The sequence below is a fragment of the Schistocerca americana genome, chromosome X (assembly GCF_021461395.2).
Source record: "Schistocerca americana isolate TAMUIC-IGC-003095 chromosome X, iqSchAmer2.1, whole genome shotgun sequence".
Lineage (NCBI taxonomy): Eukaryota > Metazoa > Arthropoda > Insecta > Orthoptera > Acrididae > Schistocerca > Schistocerca americana.
The window spans coordinates 366,919,211-366,944,092 of NC_060130.1; the positions used below are offsets into that span (position 1 = coordinate 366,919,211).

At 39.9% G+C, this 24,882-nt stretch overlaps 1 protein-coding gene across 2 annotated transcripts in view; it reads left to right on the top strand.

The window, feature by feature from the left end:
* The window catches only part of LOC124554861 (GTPase-activating protein and VPS9 domain-containing protein 1), a 345,101-nt gene that overhangs the window by 85,220 nt on the left and 234,999 nt on the right, over positions 1-24,882 (top strand). For both annotated transcript variants that reach the window (XM_047128529.1, XM_047128530.1), the window contains exons 5-8: positions 1,030-1,197; positions 1,307-1,535; positions 12,524-12,733; positions 18,420-18,563. In XM_047128529.1, coding sequence (XP_046984485.1) covers positions 1,030-1,197; positions 1,307-1,535; positions 12,524-12,733; positions 18,420-18,563 — 751 coding nt within the window. The remainder of the gene's footprint in view (positions 1-1,029; positions 1,198-1,306; positions 1,536-12,523; positions 12,734-18,419; positions 18,564-24,882) is intronic.

Consider the following 24,882-nt stretch of genomic DNA (forward strand, 5'->3'; position numbering starts at 1 on the left):
AACCAGGTTCCAAAAAGTCACTGAAAATGACACCACACTGATCCCAGAAGGAGGAAGCCATCACCTTTTGGCCTGCTGTTTGTGAAAGTCTTGATTTCTTCTCCCGAGGGGAACCCGGATGACCCCACTCCATGGATTGGGTTTTGCTCTCAGGTTCAGACAAAAACAACCATGTTTCCTCCTGGGTAATGACGCCGTCAAAACACTGTTTCCACTCTTTAGGAAAGGTCTTCATTAGGCCCTCGCACACATTCTTCCTCATCGTTTTGGTTTCTCTTGTCAATAATCTAGGCACCCAACCTACACAGATTTTTCTGTATTCTAGTGACTGTACCAGTGGTACCACACTACCCAATGACAAATGAGTCATTTCAGCAAGCTGTCATGTCGTCACACATCTGTCATTTTGGATGATTTGATCAATGGTCTCCTTATTCACATCACTCACTGCCGTCGATGGTCTACCGCATCGTGGATTGTCCAGCAGAGAGAAATCACCTTCTTTAAACCTCTGCAACCATCGCTGGATACTGCTCAACCATCGCTGGATACTGCTGCGATTCACTGTGTCCTCCGAATAAACAGGGAGCAACTTCCTGTGAATCGATGTGTCAGAGTCATCGCCGGTCTTGAAGAGGAACTCCATCATCGGCCGTTGTCGCAGCCTGACATCTACTTCACGGTCCATTATGGCTCACATGTAAAGAAAAGAAAATACTTTTATAAACCAATTTATAGCTAAATATTCCGAGTATGTTCACAAAAAATTTCATTCTCCTCCCACAAAAAATAAAAAAAAATTAGAGAGGACTGTCCAAAGTTTTTGAACACCCTTTGTACTATCAGATGTGCATGTTTTGTGACTGTAGTTAACTTTTCCTGGAAATTGTGGATAATGCTAAGCAATGTAAACACAGAATTCAGCTGAGAGATGAATTTATGTTAAAACATGGTAACTTGTTAGATTTTATGTTGTTACTTCAAATATATATAATTGTATTTTCAAATGTATACGTATCATCATTTCAGGCTTCTAAGACAGAAATCGTCCTCATTTGCGCGCCTTTATGGAGAATTTCATGAAGGTCTCTTCTCGGCAAAGTTATTTTTAACAGCTGCACTACATCAACCAATAATGCAGCTGCTGATGGAGGATGGAATGTATTTGGATATAGATCCTGATAAAGCAACAATAAGGTGTGATAAGATATCATCTAGTAAACTGTGGCTCTGTTGGTAACATTTGCTAAATATTTGAGTTGTTGAAAGTGTTAGTTTTATGAACATTTATTTTTTTATGTTTAAGATTTCCTCCAGAGGAAAGGCTAAAGAAATTTGGTGTTGAAGGGACAACTGAGTACAATACCAGACTTAGTGAGTACCGTAACTGGACAAATAAACGACTATTTGCTGCCACAAATAGATTTGTGAAGAGTATATCAAAAAATATGCATTGTTTTCCCTTTGGAATTTTGTGGCTAGTTCGCCAAATTGCGGCATTACTTTCAAAATGTGGGAATATTGAACCAAAGGAGGTAAGCATCATTTAGACTTTCGTATTTTGTGGTTTATATTGTTGAATTTACATGTTGTTGTTGTGGTCCTCAGTCCTAAGACTGGTTTGATGCAGCTCTCCATGCTACTCTATCCTGTGCAAGCTTCTTCATCTCCCAGTACTTAACTGCAACCTACGTTCTTCTGTATCTGCTTAGTGTATTCATCTCTTGGTCTCCCTCTACGATTTTTACCCTCCACGCTGCCCTCCAATGCTAAATTTGTGATCCCTTGATGCCTCAGAACATGTCCTACCAACCGGTCCCTTCTTCTTGTCAAGTTGTGCCACAAACTCCTCATCTCCCCAATTCTATTCAATACTTCATCATTAGTTATGTGATCTACCCATCTAATCTTCAGCATTCTTCTGTAGCACCACATTTCGAAAGCTTCTATTCTCTTCTTGTCCAAACTATTTATCGTCCATGTTTCACTTCCATACATGGCTACACTCCATACAAATACTTCCAGAAACGACTTCCTGACACTTAAATCTATACTCGATGTCAACAAAATTTCTCTTCTTCAAAAATGCTTTCCTTGCCATTGCCAGTCTACATTTTATATCCTCTCTACTTCGACCATCATCTGATATTTTGCTCCCCAAATAGCAAAACTCCTTTACTACTTCAAGTATCTCATTTCCTAATCTAATTCCCTCAGCATCACCCGACTTAATTTGACTACATTCCACTATCCTCGTTTTGCTTTTGTTGATGTTCGTCTTATATCCTCCTTTTAAGACACTGTCCATCCGTTCAACTGCTCTTCCAAGTTCTTTGCTGTCTCTGACATAATTACTATGTCATCGGTGAACCTTAAAGTTTTTATTTCTTCTCCATGGATTTTAATACCTACTCCGAATTTTTCTTTTGTTTCCTTTACTGCTTGCTCAATATACAGATTGAATAACATCGGGGATAGGCTACAACCCTGTCTCACTCCCTTCCCAACCACTGCTTCCTTTTCGTGCCCCTCGACTCTTATAACTGCCATCTGGTTTCTGTACAAATTGTAAATAGCCTTTCACTCCCTGTATTTTACCCGTGCCACCTTTAGAATTTGAAAGAGAGTATTCCAGTCAACATTGTCAAAAGCTTTCTCTAAGTCTACAAATGCTAGAAACGTAGGTTTGCCTTTCCTTAATCTTTCTTCTAAAATAAGTAGTAAGGTCAGTATTGCCTCACGTGTTCCAACATTCCTACGAAATCCAAACTGATCTTCCCCGAGGTCGGCTTCTACCAGTTTTTCCATTCGTCTGTAAATAATTCGCGTTAGTATTTTGCAGCTGTGATTAATTAAACTGATAGTTCGGTAATTTTCACATCTGTCGACACGTGCTTTCTTTGGGATTGGAATTATTATATTCTTCTTGAAGTCTGAGGGTATTTCGCCTGTCTCGTACATCTTGCTCACCAGATGGTAGAGTTTTGTCAGGACTGGCTCTCCCAAGGCTGTCAGTAGTTCTAATGGAATGTTGTCTACTCCCGGGGCCTTGTTTCAACTCAGGTCTTTCAGTGCTCTGTCACTCTCTTCATGCAGTATCGTATCTCCCATTTCATTTTCATCTACATCCTCTTCCATTTCCATAATATTGTTCTCAAGTACATCGCCCTTGTATAGACCCTCTATATACTCCTTCCTCCTTTTTGCTTTCCCTTTTTTGCTTAGAATTGGGTTTCCATCTGAGCTCTTGATATTCATACAAGTGGCTCTCTTTTCTGCAAAGGTCTCTTTAATTTTCCTGTAGGCGGTATCTATCTTACCCCTAGTGAGATAAGCCTCTACATCCTTACTTTTGTCCTCTAGCCATCCCTGCTTAGCCATTTTGCGCTTCCTGTGGATCTCATTTTTGAGACGATTATATTCCTTTTTGCATGCTTCATTTACTGCATTTTTATATTTCCTCCTTTCATCAATTAAATTCAATATTTCTTCTGTTACCCAAGGATTTCTACTAGCCCTCGTCTTTTTACCTACTTGATCCTCTGCTACCGTCACTACTTCATCCCTCAGAGCTACCCATTCTCCTTCTACTGTATTTCTTTCCCCCATTCCTGTCAGTTGTTCCCTTATGCTCTCCCTGAAACTCTGTACAACCTCTGGTTTAGTCAGTTTATCCAGGTCCCATCTCCTGAAATTCCCACCTTTTTGCAGTTTCTTCAGTTTTAATCTACAGTTCATAACCAGTAGATTGTGGTCAGAGTCCACATCTGCCCCTGGAAATGTCTTGCAATTTAAAACCTGGTTCCTAAATCTCTGTCTTACCATTATATAATCTATCTGATACCTTCTAGTATCTCCAGGATTCTTCTATGTATACAACCATCTTTTATGATTCTTGAACCAAGTGTTGGCTATGATTAAGTTATGCTCTGTGCAGAATTCTACCAGGTGGCTTCCTCTTTCATTTCTTACCCCCAATCCATATTCACCTACTATGTTTCCTTCTCTCTCTTTTCCTACTTTCAAATTCTAGTCACCCATGACTATTAAATTTTCGTCTCCCTTCACTACCTGAATAATTTCTGTTATCTCATCATACATTTAATCAATTTCTTCATCATCTGCAGAGCTAGTTGGCGTATAAACTTGTACTATTGTAGTAGGCATGGGCTTCGTGTCTGTCTTGGCCACAATAATGCGTTCACTATGCTGTTTGTAGTAGCTTACCCACACTCCTATTTTTTTATTCATTATTAAACCTACTCCTGCATTACCACTATTTGATTTTGTATTTATAACCCTGTATTCACCTGACCAAAAGTCTTGTTCCTCCTGCCACCGAACTTCACTAATTCCCATTATATCTAAGTTTAACCTACCCATTTCCCTTTTTAAATTTTCTAACCTACCTGCCCCATTAAGGGATCTGACATTCCACGCTCCGATCCGTAGAACGCCAGTTTTCTTTCTCCTGATAACGACATCCTCTTTAGTAGTCGCTGCCCGGAGATCCGAATGGGGGACTATTTTAGGTCAGGAATATTTTACTCAAGAGGATGCCATCATCATTTAACCATACAGTAAAGCTGCGTGCCCTCGGGAAAAATTACATACTAATTTTTAACTATTCTTTAATGAGATACTGTGTCAATTTTATTATAAGAATTCATAACTGAAGGATAATTCTCTGTATTTTCAGGGGTAAGTGTATTTCACTGGTGTATTTCACTGATGTATTTGACACTGCTTGCTTGAATCTTTTAGTGAATAGTAAGATCTAATAGTTGAATGGGATGAGAGGTGGGGTAGGGGGGTCAGGGGTACGAAGACAAAGGAATTAACTTTTGATAATTTTCGCAGAAGCAACATAAATTTGCAGTAATTGTTTGGAGTCATGAAGAAATATTTGGTGTATAAACTAGAAAGAAATGAGGTACATTAGGGTTTAGAGGCACTTCAGAGCATGTTTTATGATCATTATAGTAATAAAAAAAATCCAATAAAGTAAAGATGAATGTGAATTTTATAAGTCTGTTTTTGTTTTGGGTCCAGTCACTGTAGTGTTAAAGGAAAGCATCAATAATCATGTGATTATTACGGGTTGATTTTATTTTGGAACACTGAGATACTGTTGTGTTGTGAAGACTCTGTTAAGGTACTTCTGTTTTTCATAGCAAGGGATCAAAATGAAACTCTTAGTATAGGTTTCCACTGGTAATGGCATATTGTGAAATGCGCAATTGTGAAAACTGCAGCAGCTTGAAGGAATGCTGTGAATAGAATGTAACATACATGTATAGTAAAGCTGAATAGAACTCAACATTTCCAGAAGTGCAATGACATAGATGTTACAGAATCTTTTGAACTGTCTTACCAACCATATAAATTGAGCAGTGGTTGTGGCACCAAACGATTAGTTTGTTGTGGTCGACAAGCCTTCAACTATCCACTACACTACTAAGAGACCCTGCTTTATTGACATTGGTGGCGCGGTACAAACAGAAAGGCACAATTGATCAGTGTCATTGTATGACAGTTTTTCTGAGAACTATGTGGCATTTCATATGGGACATAATGTCTTGACTGTTGTGTGTGTGTGGGTTGTGGTAGTGAAGAGAACTAAACAAGTGAAAGATGTAATAGTGGATCTCGGGTGTTGACAGAAGTCTAGCACATATAGCACTGAAAAAATGTGCAACCTTTTTGGGAGGTGTATGGCTGTTGATATTACTCCATTTGGTGTCGTCTGTAGGGAAAAAACACTGCATGTCGCTTTTTTTGCACTGAAATTCTTAAATATGATACAGCCGGTCCAAAATACACTACTGTTTGTGGAAGTTGCAACACCAAGAAGGAAATGCATGAATTCAATTTATTTAATACCACAGATTAGGTATATGAGAAGTAACAAATGATTACCTTTTCAAATCTCTTAAATTTCCTTTGAGCCCTACTATTCAGTATGTCGTGTGGCCATCATACACTGCAATTAGAGCTGCTATACACTGTGGCATTGAATCAATGACGTTCTGAATACGATCCTCAGGGATTTCCGTCCACGCAGTTTGTATCCAAACCCACAAACCAGTGACATCAGTTACTGGAGGACCGTGACACACCAGATGCCGACCAACCTTATACCTGACATATTTGATGAGCGACATGTCTGGCGAATGTGCAGGCCAGGCAAGCAATGGTACCCATCACTCTTCAAAGAAGAACTGTACATTCGCCGGTATATGTAGTTGGGCATTGTCCTGCTGAAATGTGGCCTGTGGAGATGCCTAAAGCAGGGAGAGTATGTCAGGCTCCACAACCTCCGTTAGGTACTGGTTGCTGTTCAAAGTGCCTGCAATACGTATGAGGCGAGATCGGTTGTTGTAACCAATGGCACCCCAAACCATCACACCTGGTGTTTGTCCGCTATGGCTCCACAATGCAGCCCTAAAGGTTGCGCTTAACACGGTACTGCTGGACACATATGTGGCCATCACTGTAGGACACATTGAATTGGGACTTATCTGAAAAGATTATATGTTGCCACTCAGCACCCCAGTGACAGTGTTCACGTGCCCATTGCAGTCGGAGGAGCTTGTGGTTTCTGGACAATGGAATCCAACATAACGGCAGTCCAATTTGCAGCAGACGGTGACAGACCATTGACGCAGACAAGTTAACACCTTTGGCAGTGCTCCAGCGATGAGCCAACACTGTGTATGATGCTGTACTGTCCGTAATGGCCATGCGGACAAGGTGGCGGTCATCCCGTGCTGTGGTCATGTTCCATGGGCCAGTTCCCGCTCGTCACTGTGTGACCTTCCTCTGTCCACTGCTTCCACACATGCATCACTGTCGTAGCAGCGTGCCCTGTGTGAGCCAAAATGTCATGGTATGACAACCTCATTTCCTGGAGACCGATCATTCTGTCCCGTTCCAACTCGCTCACATGCCAATATGGCTCCCTTTGATGTCGACGAGGCATACAGGCACTCACTGTATTGTTTCCACCTTGTGTGACAGCTCTGCACCGACTACACTAGGCGCAACACCGACCCTGTTGGACTGATACAAGGAGCCTCTGCTTGGTCTATGTGTACCCCATCTTGCTGTAAAACGTATCACGTATTGCTTGCACACCTGTCGCCACTTCCATCAAATGTGATGCTATTGGGGTAATTCCTTCTCGGTGTTGCCCTTTTCACAAACAGCAGTGTATGATACATATGTGAAATTGTTATGTACACTGAAGATAGAAGGTTGAGGTCTCATAAATGAGATAGAGAATGCACAAAGTGATACGTACATGTAACTGGTATTTTTCTGTGGTAGATATTTCCAGGATATTTGCGGAAAGAAATGTACGTCAGAGTGAACTACAAAAATTCCTTTATTTGTTTTTCCTATTGTTAATACTGTAAAGTCAACCAGCATTGGGTATATCTTAATATATTGCCACTGACTCAAAAATAAGAGGTACACAAAAAAGAATCACTGATACCTTGAACATCAACAGGACCATTAAACACAAAGTAAAGTTTTCATTTCATATTTTCCACCCCAGCAGTAACATGAGGAATTGGCAATTTCTCTATCACAACACTCTTATTAATGTGGGAAATGTCATTTTCATTAAATCTGAAAACAATTTTATCCTTGTCCACAGAGTCTGTAAACGCACAACTTCTAGGTCATTTTACAGTATTTTTGTATTTCCTCATTCCACCTCAAAATTTAGCCGAGATGCAAAGTCCACCACCTACATGTGCTAGATCGCTTATTACAGTAGGATTTGGTGTGGACTGTTCAAAGGGATCAATGTCATGCGTGCAGTCATCACTCTTCAAAGATGTGTCAGAATTGGAATCAGTCTCCCCAGTTTCCTTTCTTTTCTGTGTACTTTCCACAGCTTTGGTCACAGTTATAGCTTTCTGTCTCTTCTGCTTTTGGCATACTCTTGGTTGGAGGCCTTTCTTTTTCAGCAAAGAGTTTACTGTATTCTACTGAGATTATTTTCTGTGTGAATGTGACTATTTGATGACGCTTGATCATATGTTTGTCAGTTTTTTGATTCTCAGAATAAGTAAATTCTCAAAACTTGCAGAAGAGCCACTGTTGCAAACGGAGGCTACACTTCTTCTAGAATCATCAGCTTGAAATTCTCCTCCATCACAGCAAGGCAACATGGCACCGTCTTCAAAATTTTTGTGCTCCAGCTCAGTGACGTTTGTGAGTTTTTTCCATCTGGTTTTGTTTTGTGTATAATAGGTATGAACTTTTGCACCATCAAATTGGTTAACAGGATACTGTGACCTATCGTAGGGGGTAGATTCCTGTGCTCTTGAAGCCTGAAGTTATGTTTTTAGGCTCCAAAGCATCTGGCCACACTTTGCTGACAAATCCAGAAATTCTGATTTGGATGGTGTTCACTGACTGCTACTTTGTCACTGAATCAACTCAATATTCAAGGTGTCTTTGAATGGCTTGAAGCAACACTTATCTAAAGACTGCAGCTGGTGAATTGTGTGCTTTGGTAGCTTTATGTTTGCAACTCTGTTACTCTTCGCCTTTTCTATTACTGTAGGATCTAAATGACTAAGGAGACCATCCAACAGGAAAAGTAAAGACCTGGCCACGGAAGTGATTACAGTAGCCTGAAAAGGTGGATGACATCATGAAACCATGAACTACATATGAATAAAATTGCCAGATAAGTCATTTTCCCCTCTTTCAGGAACTCCATAAGTGCTCACTGTAAAAAACAATAAGCTGACACACAAGTAAGCATGGTTGTAGTATTGTCTTTTCCAGAGCTTTGAATATCAAGGAAACATCTGACCCAATACCTGTAACAACATGTATCCTGGAAGGATCTGCGGAAAAGTATGTTTCATCCAAATTCTGTATGTAGGCTGGTTTATCTCTGGTATCCAACTCTCACAGTAGTTCTCTTAGCTGATCATAAATGATAAAGGGGTCAATTATTGCTTTTCTACAATTCATTTCAAGAGTTTCAGTGTTGGTGAATTATGCAAACAGAAATTTCTGAACCACTTTGCACCATCATTAAAACAAGTGGTCAATCCATTCTGTTCTACAAAGTCCTAAGCAACATCAGCTCTTGTCAGTGGAAATTCCCATTTAGCAGGTGTATTCATGTGTGTAGATAAAATTGTTTCTTGATCAGCTGTCAAGTTTGTCTTCCGACATTGCACACCACCTGAGTGGATACCATTTACCTTTCTGGGCAGGAACATTTGATCAGTTTTGTATTTCAATGCTACTTCCTGAAGTAATGATCCATCTTTCACTTCTTTTATAGCTGCAACAATATCTTTTTGAGTGTATGGCCTTTCTTTTATCTTGTATGAATGTGCCACAGTACTCATGTTATAACCCAACACACTCCAATTTAATATTATATGATATAGGCATAAACTATGTTTAAGAACACTAGGGGCCTTAGATTGTGTGTCAGTGTAATGAATACATACCAATAAGAGAGATTCAAGAGGAACCACATTCGAAACTTTCTTTCCTTTGTGTCTTGGATGGGTGGTGCACTTGACATAGCTGGCGTAAAGCCCAGAGTAAAGCACAGAGTGTACTATGTGCCCAGCAAAAGGGCCTCTGATTGAGGAACCACTAGGTATGGTTGGTGTTAAGCCCAGAGAATTATGTACCACGAGTGCTAGATGTGAGGTGTCTGGAGAGCAGTTGGTTGGCAACCTATAAAGCCGTCTGATGGAAGGGTACCAGGAGGGTGTGGTGGTGGTACGTGACTCATGGGACTGCTTTGTAAAGCAAGTATTGTGCCACCTGGTAGTGTCCCACCTGTTGGGATGTGGTCTCCCAAGGGCGTGTTCCTACCATACTGGAAAGTTTTGGCTGTATCAGGTTTAGAACACCTTTCCCTGCCGTAAAAAAACTTATTTGTAGTTGACAATCACATTAATATAACATGGTTGGATAGTATCCTCATTTTATTGAACAGTATACATGTTCAGTCAGGTAAAAGGTTGTAGTAATGTATCTAACACAACCTCCTGTAGAACCTAGCCAGTAGGTCAAACTTTGATGCCAGCAAATAAAAATGTTCAGTGAGTGCTATGTTAGAGAATGTGTTTGTGAATATTAGATAAATAGTTACTTGTATTGGCCGCCACATTAAGCACACACACACAGCCACAATCTCTGCCCCAAAGATGTTACAGAGTATACCGTACTGTCTGGATAGAAGAAAAGAGGAAATACAGTTTAACGTCTCATCTTCCATGAACTCATTAGAAAAGAAGCACAAGTTCAGATCAGGGAAGGATTTGGTAAGATATCAACCTAACCGTGTACTGTCTAACAAACAATCACACTGTTTTCCTTTAGAAATTTAGGGACTACAGAGTAAAACTTCCAGTGGGCTTCTGTAGGAGGGATTTGAACCATATTTATTATATACTCTTTTGGAACTATATTCTGTCAGGTCAGTGACTGCTTTGTAAAAGAATATTGTTGTAAACTGATAAATAGAGATTAGATTAAGCACAGTGTTCTCAATATTTGTGGGGAAATGGTGATCTGTCGGACAGGTGAAATCTTCAGAACTAGGATGTGTTTCTGGTGAAAATGAGCTGTAGCCTCGCAAATAAGACTCAGTATGTATTAATTTTGTTTTAATGAGCTGAGTCTCAGCCATAAATAAAGTATTCTGAATGAATCAGGAAGTTAGTATATATATCATCCTGATCCAAAACAGTAGGAAATGATGTTAAGATGCGACTCAATATTGCCAATTTTGGGGACATAGATATCAGTAATTTAACATATTTAGAATATTTTCACTTGCTAATATCCAACAGGATTACATTCAGGGGAATTCCTCACTTAGGCAAAAATTATTCATTGCGCAAAAGAAAATAATTAGAATTAGGTGTGGGGGCTCACACAGGTACACCGTGCAGGCATATGTTTAACCATTTTGGAATATTAATCACAGCCTAACAGTAGAGTTATTCACTGATGAAATCTGTTGTTAACAATTCATTGCAATTTGAGAGTTGTTAGAGAGATTTACAAATAAATATTATGAGGAAAACTCATCTTCACTACTCTCTAGTGAATTTATCTATCTTACAGAAAGGAGTAAGACACGCACCTATAAAACACAAAATATCTGATGGTCAGCAGAAGTGTTTTCAAATGTAGATAAATGTTGTTCGTCCTTATTAATCTCTTCTATACTACAAATTAATTCTTGAGTAGCAGTAACTAGGCAATTACTGGTTATTTACAGGTTTGGCTGTGCAGTCTTTGGTTCGCTTCACACATCCCACACCATTGTATTTCTCATGAATATGATCTACAGAACATGGAACTAATGGAGTAGCTAACATTATTATTGTTTAATTATTTTATTTGTGGTGTTATGTTTTAAGTATATTCTGGAAACAGATGGTTTCTGAATCATCACATCATCACCTACATATATTCCTCATTGGAACATTACATCTGTGACTATATGAAACTTAATGCCTTCATGAGCTTTGAATGCCAGGTTTAACTTAGACGGCTTCTGGAGCATTGTGTGTGGTGGATGGATCAATAGTGCACACACAAACGAATTCTCAGTGCACAGCTGAACAACACAATGAGAATTATCAGTGATACACAAAGATCAACCATCAGCAAATGACTGTCCATATTGAGCCAAATTCTGCCCGCTGGACTTTGATGAAGTGCAGCTCTGCTCTGTGAGTTTAAAAGCATACATGGCAACCTGCAACTCCCTATCCATCGAGATATGGTTATTCTAGAAATAAACAGGTTTAACCCAAAAAAAAAAAAAACCATCCATGAAAACAGCCATGCAGCTGAACATTTCAATTCAACCTGACAGACTCATGGGAACAAGACTACTTGCCCTCCACATTGCCAGAACTGCCCTGCTTAAGAAAGAAACCCCTCTGCCTTTGACCAATTGCACAGAACATGTACAGTGTTTAACTGAATAAGCACCAGTCACAGCAGAAGAGTGGACACTCTTCATAGATTGTGATTGTGGAGCAGCCAGACAAACCATTTGTCACATAGTCACTGACTGTCCCAACAGGGCCTATTGTGGTACTTTTAATGATTTCCTGATGGCAATGAATGATGCAATTGATTGTATTAAAAATTTAGATGTATGTCTGTAAATTGCATGTATTATTTTCTGTATTATATTTAATATTGTGCTTAAAAACTTTACAATGAAATATAAAATAAATAAATATGCTTGGGTGCTTTCTGTTGCTCCCAGTGTGTGGAACAGAGCCTACTTCTCGGGCTTCTCACTTATCCTGTCTGAAAATTGTCTGAATACAACCTTCTCAGCATTTTCCCTTTTTCAGGCATTGTTATTATAATTATAATTATTTAGGGATTTTAGAGTAAAACTTCATTGTTATCTTGGAGCATACTCTGTTTTCATGTAACTGTGTGAACCATGAATATTATTAAATGCAAATAATATGTGATAAATTTTGTTTTACAGGTTTACGCAATATGTACAGATCTTGTATTCACATACTTCATATGTCCTGCAATTGTCCATCCAGAACCGTATGGTATCACAGATGCTCCAATAAGCTACATAGCAAGATTTAATTTGATGCAAGTAGGCCAGATTGTGCAGACTCTGGCAATGATGAAATATGAAGATGTTAGTAGCAAAGTTGCAGATCTCTACAGTCTTTTTGAGAAAGTAAGTGTCCTTCTAAACACACACACACACACACACACACACACACACACACACACACACACACACACACAATGAGCCCAAACATTGTGACCATGTGCTCAATAGCATGCAGTTCCACTTTGAAATGCGATACAGCTGCGATCGTGCCTGGCATGGATTCAAAAAGTCAAGAGATATGTGACACCAGGTGTTTATGCCCTGTTCATGCAATCCCTGTAAATTAGGGGCTGATGGTTTGTGAGGGCAGGGCTGGTACCCAATAGCATTCCAGACGTTTCCCATCGGGTTCCAATCAGTTGAATTTGGTGGCCAAGACGTCAACATGAGTTCACTCTCATACTCCTCAGACCGCTTTTGTAGAACTCTGGTCTGGTGACATGGACAGTAATCCTGTTTTTTGTATGTAATAAGGCTAATACAATTAGGTGTATTTACTGGTTTTATTCATGTGCAACCAGTTTTGACATTGCAGTACACTGTCTACAGGCCACTGGATGTGGCAGATATATTGTTTATCATATGTATGAGGTACTGCAGTATAATATCTATTATTACATTTTAAAAAATGATCACATAATAACTAAATTAGACTAAACCAATTCAAATTTCATATACATGAATGTGACCAGCATAGTATATAAAAAAAACTTTAATAAAAGACAAGCTATGTATAATGTCTACACTGTATCATATTTGTAATTATTGTGAACAAATTAAACAGCCTACAGCACAGATGTATTACTAAGTATAAGTCATATATATGTACAAGTGAAGTGATGTACTTAGAGTTATTAACTTAAGACCAGGGGGGTGTCCCCCATATCATACTGCCCCCACCAGGTTTTGTCCCTGGCATATATGTTTTGAGCAGATATTAGTGTGGATGAGGACGTATGTTGACACGAGTTTGGATGTAGAGTGACAAGAAGCAAGATTCCTCCAACCCTTGATCCATGGTCTACTGCAGTTGAAATTGATGATGTCATTGGGTCAACATGAGAACACTTGGCAATCATGTGCTGCATAGCCCCACGTTCAATAATTTGCATTGAATAGTGTGCTGCAAAATGTTTGTGCTTGCACTGGCATTATACTCTGTCTTTAGATCTTCTACAGATTGTTGACTTTGTTGCTTCACAGAGTGGACAAGCCATAGACCCCCTGTATTGTTTCACTGTCTGTAAATGACTTTCAGAAGATTGTCATGACAGTAGCTTTGTTGTTCTTGAGATTATTGTTCCTGTATGCCTGGCCATAACAGTATGCCATTTATCCAAGTCACTTATGTCAGTGGATTTCCCCATTTGTGGCCTGTATTGTTGCTGGAATGATTCCGCAGTCACCTCTGCTTAACTTGCACACTTTTCTTGCCGTGTTGTATGTCCGCAATGCTACTAGGAGGCATTCAGAGGGTGGCAGTGTCGTAGTTTTGTGTGTTAAAAATGGTCTTAATGTTCATTATATTAAGTTTTTAATTTACATTTGGTGTCAGCTTTTAAGAAATTATGTACAAAATTGTAATTGAAGTCAAATCTGCTGCCCTTGGAATGTAAAATGTTGTAGTTCTTTGGTTTACTCATTTTTCTTTCAGTGTTGAGTAGAATGTATTGTTATCTGCAGAGAGTACTGAGATATTTAAAATACACACCAGATATGTCAGCAATATCAAAACTTTCAAAAAGTTAGTGATTTTGGGACAGGTTAATGCTGTGTTAGTGCATATATTTTAAGACAGCACCCTCATAGTTCCACTACTTCGAGAGTAGGACATTATTTGGCATGCAGTCCTGCATCCACAATGAGAATTGCCATCTGTGGTGTTCTCCCAATTGTCACAAATGATCCAGTGTTTATCTCCCATAAGCACATGTTTCAGAAGTTGGTTATCTTCTTGACAGTTGAGCAGCTAGTAGTAGATTCATATGTGAAAGACTGATGTGCCATTCACCAGTTTTGTTCGGTGCTCATACTGAACATAGAAAATTGGACAAATGAATCAACGAAAAGACTGGAGTTGGAAGATATGATTGACAGAAGCAAAAATATAATGGACATAGGTGTAACATATTTATTGATGGATGATTCACGAACCATGGAAGTTCTTTGTCAAGTTCCAAGAAAAGACCAGTCTGGGAATCGTATGGAAGCAGGTAGATGACACAGGAAAACATTTAGGAACCTCGTAGTTGCATATAGTCAAAGGCCACAATGCATGTAGAAATCTGAAGGGGGCTCTTCTCCCAGCAGCAAATACATTCCATTTAATGTCCTGTCATTGACCTCAAGGATCAACTCGCTGCGCTCTTCCGCCACTTGCACCTGAGAAATACATACACTTATAAGTTATCAGAGAATGCGTCCTATCCTGTTGGTACTGAACCCCAGAACTATTATGGTCAATTATGTGCTTAGCAGAGTTATATTATAATGAGTGTTCAAATAAAAAGGTATGAAATGTTGTAACTACCAAGCCAGTTGAAATTTTCATATGCAGCTTTGTAATAACGTAGTGAGACATCTAGGGATGCGAATGTAGTGTTTTCACCTCCCCCTGAAAAATTAAAGCTCTGCCCTCAGAAGGCAAGGAGATGCTCACCATCTTCCTCGACATGTGAGGTTCGATACTCATCGAATTAGTCGAGCGTGGAAAAACCATCAATAGTAACATTTACTGTGTTATACTCCATAGCCTACACAAGTCCATCAATAACAAACAGCTGGACTGCTTATGGACAGAGTGATTCTGCACATGTCCGAGGTCACACAAAATGTAATGTCAAAGTTGAAGTAGGAGCAGCTTGAGCATCTGCCCTTGACTTAAAAAAAGTGTGGCGTGCTAAAAAATCAGCTCAAAGGGAAGTGCTTCAACTGTGTCAATGAACTGAAGCATGTAGTGGAGGGCCGGCTCATGTCACCACCACAGGAATTTTGGAAACAGGTAGTCCTCGGCTTCTGAAACAGTGGGATGGTTGTGCTCAGGTCTCTGGTGATTACTTTTGAATGAAGACTTTTGTGTACAAAGCTTGCAGACTAACCAGACATGCAAATTGAGGAGCCAGAATGCGTACCTGCCAACCGTTCTGATCTAGACGAGAGACCAGTTATTCCTTTATTTCTTCGAATTTTTAGCTAATTATCATGAAATCTAATACATTTGTTTTGAAAATCTCCCTTTTTTCCCACTCACTAGTCATTTTTAGTTGATATACATATCAAAGTTAATGGAAATCACACACGACCTTCGTAGGGCTATGAAGTGTTTAGCAACTGGTTCCTTGCATAAAAAGTTCTCAGTTTACTTGCTGCATCAAATTTGGATAAAATGCCAAGCTTTCGATGATTGATTTCATCCTCCTCCATCATGATCAGTGGTGGCGGGGGCTGAAACTGACTGACGGGAACAGAGGAAGCTTCTCGCAGTTTACCACATGAGGCAAGGGGATGGTGCTGCAATCAGTGCTGGATAGGGAGTGCAAACAAAATCTGTGGATGTAGAGGGCACCACCACAGTATGCACCATTTCCGTGTTGACACCATGATGTAATACAGCCAATCAGATGCCATCCTGTGGGTATAAAAGTGAGAGCCTTGCTAGTTCCCAACAATCAGGTTTACCTCCTGATGATGATGATGAAAGCAATCGTCAAAAGCTTGGAATTTGATGCAGCAGGTAACTCGAACTTTTTATGCAACCGTTATTTTTCCTCTTTCCTGCATACTTTTTCGCATGTATACTTGCATTGTTCAGTGTTGTGCTTCGTTTGGACTTGTGTTTTTGTGCTTAAGAGAAGTCACTTATTATTCAATGGTTTTATAATCAGTATAAGTCTTTTGAGTGGATGCTTATTTATTTTGTTACCTTAATCTGTGAAAGACTTTATTTAAGTGTCTAAATAGACTGAAGGATCCATTAGTGTGCGATTATGCAATTGCAGTACAATCTCTGGTAGCAAACACGCCAATAAAGTATGTAGAAGTGAAGTGTAGTATTGATACAGGAAATAAAAAAGATTCAAAGAAGAGTAGCACGTTTAATCACCAGTTCATTTAGTAAGCATGAAAGCATTAGAGATGCTAATCCAACTTCAGTGGCAGATACTACAAGAGAGGCACAGTGTATCGCAGTATAGTCTACTGTTAAAATTTCAGTGGTATACATTCCTAGTAGAGTAAATCAATGTATTTCTTCCCCTTTCGTGTACCTTGCAAAAATTCTGTTAAGGTCAACTAGAGAGACTCGAGCTCATGTGGAAGCTAACCAACAGTAGTCCTTTCCATGGAAGTTTCATCAATGGAACAGAAAATAGGGAAAGTTAACAGTAGTATGTGAAGTATTCTCTTCTACGCAGCACAAGGTGGCTTGCAAAGCACAGATGTAAATGTAGATGGGGTGATAACTGAAACTTGAGTTCAACAGCTACAGTTTGATTTAACTTATTAGAATGAGTTGACAACAAGCTGCATATTTCATGAAATGACACATTACTGGAATCCACTGATTTAAATTTACATATCAATTCGAAAATCTGAAGTAGAATGTAACACCAAAGATCGTTTTACAATAGTGTTAGAAATGTAATGTTTGTGGAAGTGTAGTTTTAACCAAGGCAGATAACTTTCACAGTTTTCAGTTGTTTCGTCAAACACTGAAAACAAAGACGGTGGCCCATCTTGCAGAATTAGCTGCAGCAGCTGATGTTGTCATTGTTGTAGTTTTTGATTTTGTTGCTGAAGCTGTTGGTTTTGTTGCAACAGTTCTTTATGCTATTTTTAAGTTGGTCCTGGTGCTGCTTGAGTTGCAGCATCAGTTATTGCTGCCAGAATTTTAAGAACTTTAGATTTATTATAATAGTAATATTGTCCAACTGCATATACATGTGAAGGGACTCTCCTCATCAAATTAGTGCTGGGATCAGCTAAAATAATTTGGACAGTAGGAATGTAAATGCTTGGTAATACAACCACTTTCCGATAAATGTGATGTTGTCATAGGTGTCAAACTACCAGGTAGAACTGTGCATCAAATAGATACCAGTACCAGAAGTCAAGGGTATTGTCATCACATAACCAAAATCAGTAATGAAGTCTATAGCACAAACTTCATTATGTTCACATCAGTTACACCAATAAACCTCATGTAAACAAGTCAAGCTGCACTGCGTGAAGGTTGACCAGAGATGATGCCCACGTTATTTTATATGCCATAGTTGGCGTCAGTTGCAGACTCTTGTTCTGCTCCAAAGAGGTGCCACTTGGATAGTATCAGTGTCACTCTGATCAAAACCCACTTTAACATCTGTGGTGGAGATAATAAACTCGCTCTTTCTGAATATAAATCCAGTGCCTGAACCATAGCTCCTCACTTGACCCAAAAACTAAGTGTGTGTGTGTGTGTGTGTGTGTGTGTGTGTGTGTGTGTGTGCGCGCGCGCGCACATGCAGAGAGAGAGAGAGAGAGAGCAGAGCAGGGGGGGGGGGGGGGGGGGGGGGGGGAAGGAGTTTGATATTTCTTTAGCCTCTCTGTGCATGCATCTAAATAAAGAAGAAAGTAAACAAACACATTTCATGTACTTCTCATTAAATTTTGTGTTCGCATTGGTGGGCAAAGACTGATTTTTGATGGTGATAAGCCTGCATAATAATGCCTGCATAATAATGTTATGTAAATATGTGATTGTTTGTTCCAGGATTGTGTGTCATCTTTGCTGGACATAATTTTAGAGGGCAGTGCCAACAGTGTAGATGATGGGCAAGGGATAGATCAAAATACCAGCTTCAATGGACTCTCTCGCCATGCAGCACTCTTCATGGAAAACGAATTGCAAACAATGGTAAAGCTAAGAAAATTTTGAAAATGTTGAATAATCTGATCTGTTATGAATGTGATGTTGCACTCTTAAATGCTTCAGAGTCAATGCTTATCACCGTTTATGGAGTTGTATGAAAAACAGCAGTCAGTTCTGACACCAAATTAACTATACAGTTGATAATTTAAACTTAATAAATTGATAAGTTTTGTTGTGTTTCTTCACAGAATTAATGGTCTTCATAAAGATTTATGTTCGATTTATAGAGATAATTTTCTTCCTTGTGCCATGGACACAATATTTCCTTTAATTTGTTTACAGAACTTTCCAGTCTTTGTACTTGCAGAGAGTAAAAGCCTGTTTTTTTTTTTTTTCTTCCTTCGTTCAGTGGTCATATGTGTATCATAATGACTGCCAAACTTTTAAAGAAACCAAAGCCATGGGGCATATTCCACCATTGTTCTTGTTCCAGCTATGTACATAGATTACCCGTTTCTTGACGATGTAGTAGCCATCACAGTAGTATGTCCTAAATGTGCTCAGAGTATGTTGCTGATTAAGGGGTGACTAACCTGTTACTACCTGCTAGGTGTGGCAAGTTGCATAGAGGTGCTACAAATACCATGCAGAAATAATAGAAACCATGTTTGCAGAACCCCTTCAAAAAGACAATTTCAGCATACTATACTTCGAAAAAATTTAAAAAAGAGTTGTAGAAATTATTAAATGTTTCTTCTACATTGTGTGTTTCACACATTACGTTCTCTTGTTCTTCCAGGAAGTATTCTGACTGAATGATTGTTCATAACAATATTAAATAGTGGTCTTTCGTAATTAACTAAACCTAATTGACAAGGAGCTATTTTTTAATTGTTTCATCTATTTTATGTATAACCTGTTTTGATAGTATCATCATCATCATCATCATCATCATCATCATGTTGGAGGTCAATTTTTTATATTTCTGTTCTTAATGTAAAGTGTTAAAACAGGCTGACCATAAAGCCATCAGCACACGGACCGTGCATCTGAATGCTGAGCGTGACAAGTTTTTGAAAGGCATGTCAGATATTCTTAACGTGCGTTTGAACATCAGTGAGATGGCATAACGCCACTTATGTCACGGACACATCATTTCCCTTTGGTTAAGAATTGTGAGGTGCTGTATTGGCTTTCAGTTGAAGCCCGTATGTATATATATGTTTTCTGATGAGCTCTCAAAAACGCGCCATTAATTGTACAATCAATTATAATAAAATGACAAGAAACTTCATATTCATGGTAAAAGAGTTATGTAATTTGCATATTATGAGAGTATGCGATTTGAAGGCAACAGCATGTTGAGGATCCATTAAAAACGCATTGTTCTTGGTGCAGTTTCTTATAATTAAATTTGAATTACTAATGTAAGTACGATTAAAGCTTTCTGGAGATGGTAACAAGCTAGAGATGGTCACAAATCAATCATGGTTGTTTTAGCACAACGTTTAGCATCACATTTTCCTGGTGATGGTCATGATGAGTTTGTGGTATGTCCCACTACGTCCAAAAATTTTTTGCTAACCTTCGTGTTTGTAATAGGTTGTGATACTTTCTTATTAGTTCAGTATAAACGTATACTGTAATATTCATCATCACCATCATCATCATCATCATCATCATCATCTTGGACAGTTTCCAGCCACTGGCTGGGTCTGTCGGGAACACAAGCCTCTCCATCGTGTTTTGTCTTTCCACCATTCCCCCTCTTCCACCTTCGTCCAGTTCTCTCCTCTTCTCGTCACACATTCCTTCACTCCCTTCACCCATCTATCTCTTGGTCTTCCCCTGGGCCTCTTCCCCTCCAGTTGCAGATCAAACATCCTCTTTGGAATTCTTCCCTCATCCATTCTCTTCATGTGTCCATACCACTGCAGTCTTGATTTTTCTATCCTATCCTGTCCTGTACTGGTTCCTCCTTTAGTCTTTCCCTCACATACACATTTCGCAATCTGTCTCGTCTTGTTACACTCAACCTGCTCCTCTGGAACTTCATTTCACTAGCTTGTATTCTACTTTTGTCGCTTTTGTGCATTACTCATGTCTCACTTCCGTATGCCAATATGGGAACAAAGTAGGTTCGGTATATAATTCCCTTGGATTTCTGTGGCACCTCCTTGCTCCAAATAAGCCCCCTAATGCATTTGAAGAACTGCCCTGCTTTTCTGCACCTTTCATTTATTTCCAGTGCGTTTCCCCCCTTACTTTCAATCATGATTCCCAGGTACTTGAAGTTCTCTACCACTTGTAGTTTTTCCCCTCCACAAGTTATATCCACATTTGGCCTATTCTTCTTCCTTGTTGTGACAATTATTTCACTTTTCTTTGCAGAGAAATGCATTCCATATTGTGCTGCCGTTGCCTCCCATACATCTAACTGCTCTTGCACCTCCTCCTCGCAATTTCCCCATAACATCAGGTCATCGGCAAAAAGCACTGCTTTCATTTTATGATCTCCAATTGCATCTGATACTTGCTGTAGGATTTCATCCATAACAATAATAAACAATAAAGGCGAAAGTGCACTTCCCTGTTGCAGCCCATTTTCCAGCTTGAACCATGCAGTACGATCCCTCCCCACTTTCACACAACTCTCACTTCCCTCATACATTTTTCTGACTTTTCGTGTTCTCTCTTCATCTATCCCTTTTGCGTTCAGCACATCCCAGAGCTTGTCCCTATAGATACTGTCATACGCCTTCTCAATATCTAAAAAGGCCATGATTAAGTCCTTCCCGTACTCATAGTTCCTTTCCTGCAGTTGTCTTACCGCAAATATAAGGTCCGTTGTTGATCTTCCCGGTCTGAAACCATACTGCTCCTCTTGCAGTCTACTTTCAATACTGCTTCTTATTCTCTTCTCCAGGATCTTTTCATAGATTTTTCCACAGTGGCATAGCAGGGTGATTCCTCTGTAGTTCTCACATCTCCTTTTATCCCCTTTCTTGAAGATCGGGACTATAATTCCTTTCTTCCAATCCTCAGGAATTCTGTTCTCCTTCCACACCACGCTCAGCACACTGTATAGCCACTGGGTTCCTACTTCTCCTGCTGCTCGTATCATATCCACTGTTACTTCGTCCCAACCTGGTGCCTTGCCCGCTTTCATCCTCTTTATGGCTTCTTCCACTTCATTCCAAGTTAGATCATCAATTTCCCCACTATTATAATCGTCTGCTGCCTTAGGCTCTTCATCGCTGTTAGTTACCCGCTTGACGGCATTCAACAGATCTTCAAAGTACTCCTTCCAAATCTTTTTGAGCTCGTGCATTTCCTCCACAACTCTTCCATTATTATCCATGATCCTCAGGCACTCGCTTCTGTCGTTCCTCTTATTTCTTACCATGGTGTAAAGTACTTTTTTGTTCCCTTCACTGTCCTCTTCTAACATTCTTGTCCATTTTTCCATCCACTTCTTCTTCTCCGCCCTTACTATGGTCTGTGCCGCTTTCTTGCTTCCCTTATATTTTACCCTAGCTTCCTCTGTTCGGGTCTGGAACCATTCTCTGAAGGCTTTGTTCTTTCGAAGTACTGCCTCTTTACATATGTTGTTCCACCATGGGGTTTCCTTACTTCTCCTCTTTGTGCTAGTTCTTCCGCACACAGTCTCAGCTGCCTCAACTAGAGCCCTCTTAAAATCTCCCCATTCTTCTTCCACTGTTCTCTGATCTTCCTTTGGCAGCTTCTTCCTGATCAGTGTCTGGTACTGGGTCCTCCGTTCATCCTCTTTCAGCATCCATGTCTTCAACCTTTTCTCCTGTATGCCTGTTGCCCTCCTAGCTTTTTTCTCTCTCAGGGTGGCTACCAACAGCCGATGGTCACTGTCTAAGGCCTCAGATGGAATGACCTTAACATCTGTGAGGCTGCTCATCATCTGCCTATCCACTAGTGCATAGTCTACTACTGAAGTTTGGGACCAGTCTCCACTGTACCAAGTTATTTTGTGGCTACTTCTCTTCTTGTACCAGGAATTTGCAATCGCCAGCCCATTCCTCTTGCAGAATTCCAGCAACAATTTTCCTTCTCTATTTCAGTTCCCCCAGCCCTCTGGTCCCATTATCTCCTCGAATCCTTTCCTGTCTGTGCCAACATGTGCATTGAGGTCCCTTATTATAATCTGATTACCTCCATTTAGCTGCTTTTGCATGTCATCTTCAAATTCCTCCTCCTCCTTTTTTGTACACCCCGCCTGTGGGGCATATGCTTGGATGATTTCAATGCTTTTTCCTTTCACTCGTACTCTGGCTTTTATCATTCGATCATTGATACCTTCCACCTCCTCCTGCAGACCCTCTCTGACCACTATTGCCACTCCATTTCTTCCCCTCTCATTCCCTATCCAGTACAGTTTACATCCTTTACTTAGTGGTTTTTCACCAACTCCTCTCCACCTAGTCTCAGCAAGTCCCAAGATGTCCAATTTCCTCCTTTCCATCATTTCTACAATTTCTTCTAACTTCCCAGTTGGAGTCCTTACGTTTAAGGTGCCCAGTCGTAAACAATCTCGTAATCCTTTTCCATTGCTTGGTCGGTTTCCTTTAAATCCGTTCCGTGATCCGAGGCATGTTCCCTTTTTGAAAGCAGTTGATTTATCCACTACTGGCTTGCTAGGCCTATCGCAGCTTCACCAGAGCCCTGTTAGCCGTCACGTTTCAGGGTTCCCATAGGGCCTTCCCAGCTACCGTAGCGGTCCTGGGGCACACGAAGTCCCCGCTGTACATCGCCCCTATAGGCAGTCCCCTACTTTGTGCCGTTGCCCATCTCCCACGACTTGGACGAGGGGTTGGACTTATGGGAGTCACAGCACATAAGTGTGCTCTTTTTCAGGAGTAAATTTGTTCGATTTGCTTAATCTACAGGACACCTTTCATTACTTGCCGTTAGATATGTTGCCCTTTTTAAAGTTTTGTAGTACACATGTTGTAAAGATTCTGCTACTGAGTAGGGACAGTGGTCAAGTAAGAATGACCACAGAATTTTACTAAAAGGTGAGAATGATGAAATAATTTTTATCTTGTGTGGAGAACTATTGTAAATTTGTATTGCACTATTTGTAATGGAGCTTCTATAAGCTGATGCATATAGACAAGGGAGGAAAGTACGCTTTAATAGATCCCGCCCATTTCTTAAACAGTGTAATTTACGAGTCAGATACAGTCGACAACTGGCTCTGCAGCGTGCTGCGATCGTGTATACCTTGATGAGGTCCAAATATTGTATGCACATATCACACCTTTTTTTCTGAGAATTCAGCTGACTGTTGAACTCGCCACGCTCAATGTTGACATCCAACAGCAGGGTACATGTGCTGACAGCTTAAGATTATATTGCATCTTGCACGGTTCCCAGATATGTGAGTGGTTCGAAGACCTCTTAAGTAACAGAATCCAGTACATTGTCCTCAATTGTGAATGTTCATCAGAAACGAGGATATCATTTGTAGTGTCACAGTGAATTGTGATAGGGACAGCTCTTTCCTCTATATACAAAAGTGTTCTGGTGGATAGAGTGAACAGCAATCTGCAACTAATTGCTAATGACACTATTGTGTGGGAAAGTATTGTCATTGATTGAATGTAGGAGGCTTTAAGGTGACATAGAATTTCGAGTTGGTGTGATGACTGGCAGGTAGCTCGAAATGTTAAAAAAAAAAAAAAAAAAAAAAAAGTTTTAAGTTAATGCAGATGCATAGAATAAACAATCCCATAATGTTTGAATACAGCATTTGTTGTGTACTGCTCAAACAGTTACATTGATTAAATATCTAGGCATAATGCTGCAGAGCTATATGAGATGGAATGGTGTGTAAGGGCAGTAGTATGGAATACGAGTTTTAGACTTCAGTTTGTTGGCTCCTGATTTCAGTTCCACAGAATCAGAGAGTTATACCATCAGTATGTAATTTCAACATATTTCACATACTTTTTGAGTCACAGCCAACTGCTACATAAAAGGTTCCCGTCCTCCACATAGTCTTGAGTTTTAGGTAACACAGATGATCACAGCAGTGCTCCGCTTGACAGACTACTGTGATTGCTGGGTAGTGGTCCTGGCAGTGTTGCATACCCACATCCCATGCCAACCATTGGTGCATTATGAGAATGATGTCACTTGCCTGCTCTGGCATCTCAGCAGATATTGAGTCACTACCCTACACTTGTGTGGAATGTGCAGCAAAACAAGTGGCACCACAGCAGGAGCTCTTATCTCGACTGATTTCCCAGCAACACTAAGTGTGTGTCCATATTGATCATGCCAGTCCGTTTCTGGATGACATTTGGCTCATGGTAGTGGACATGTGCTC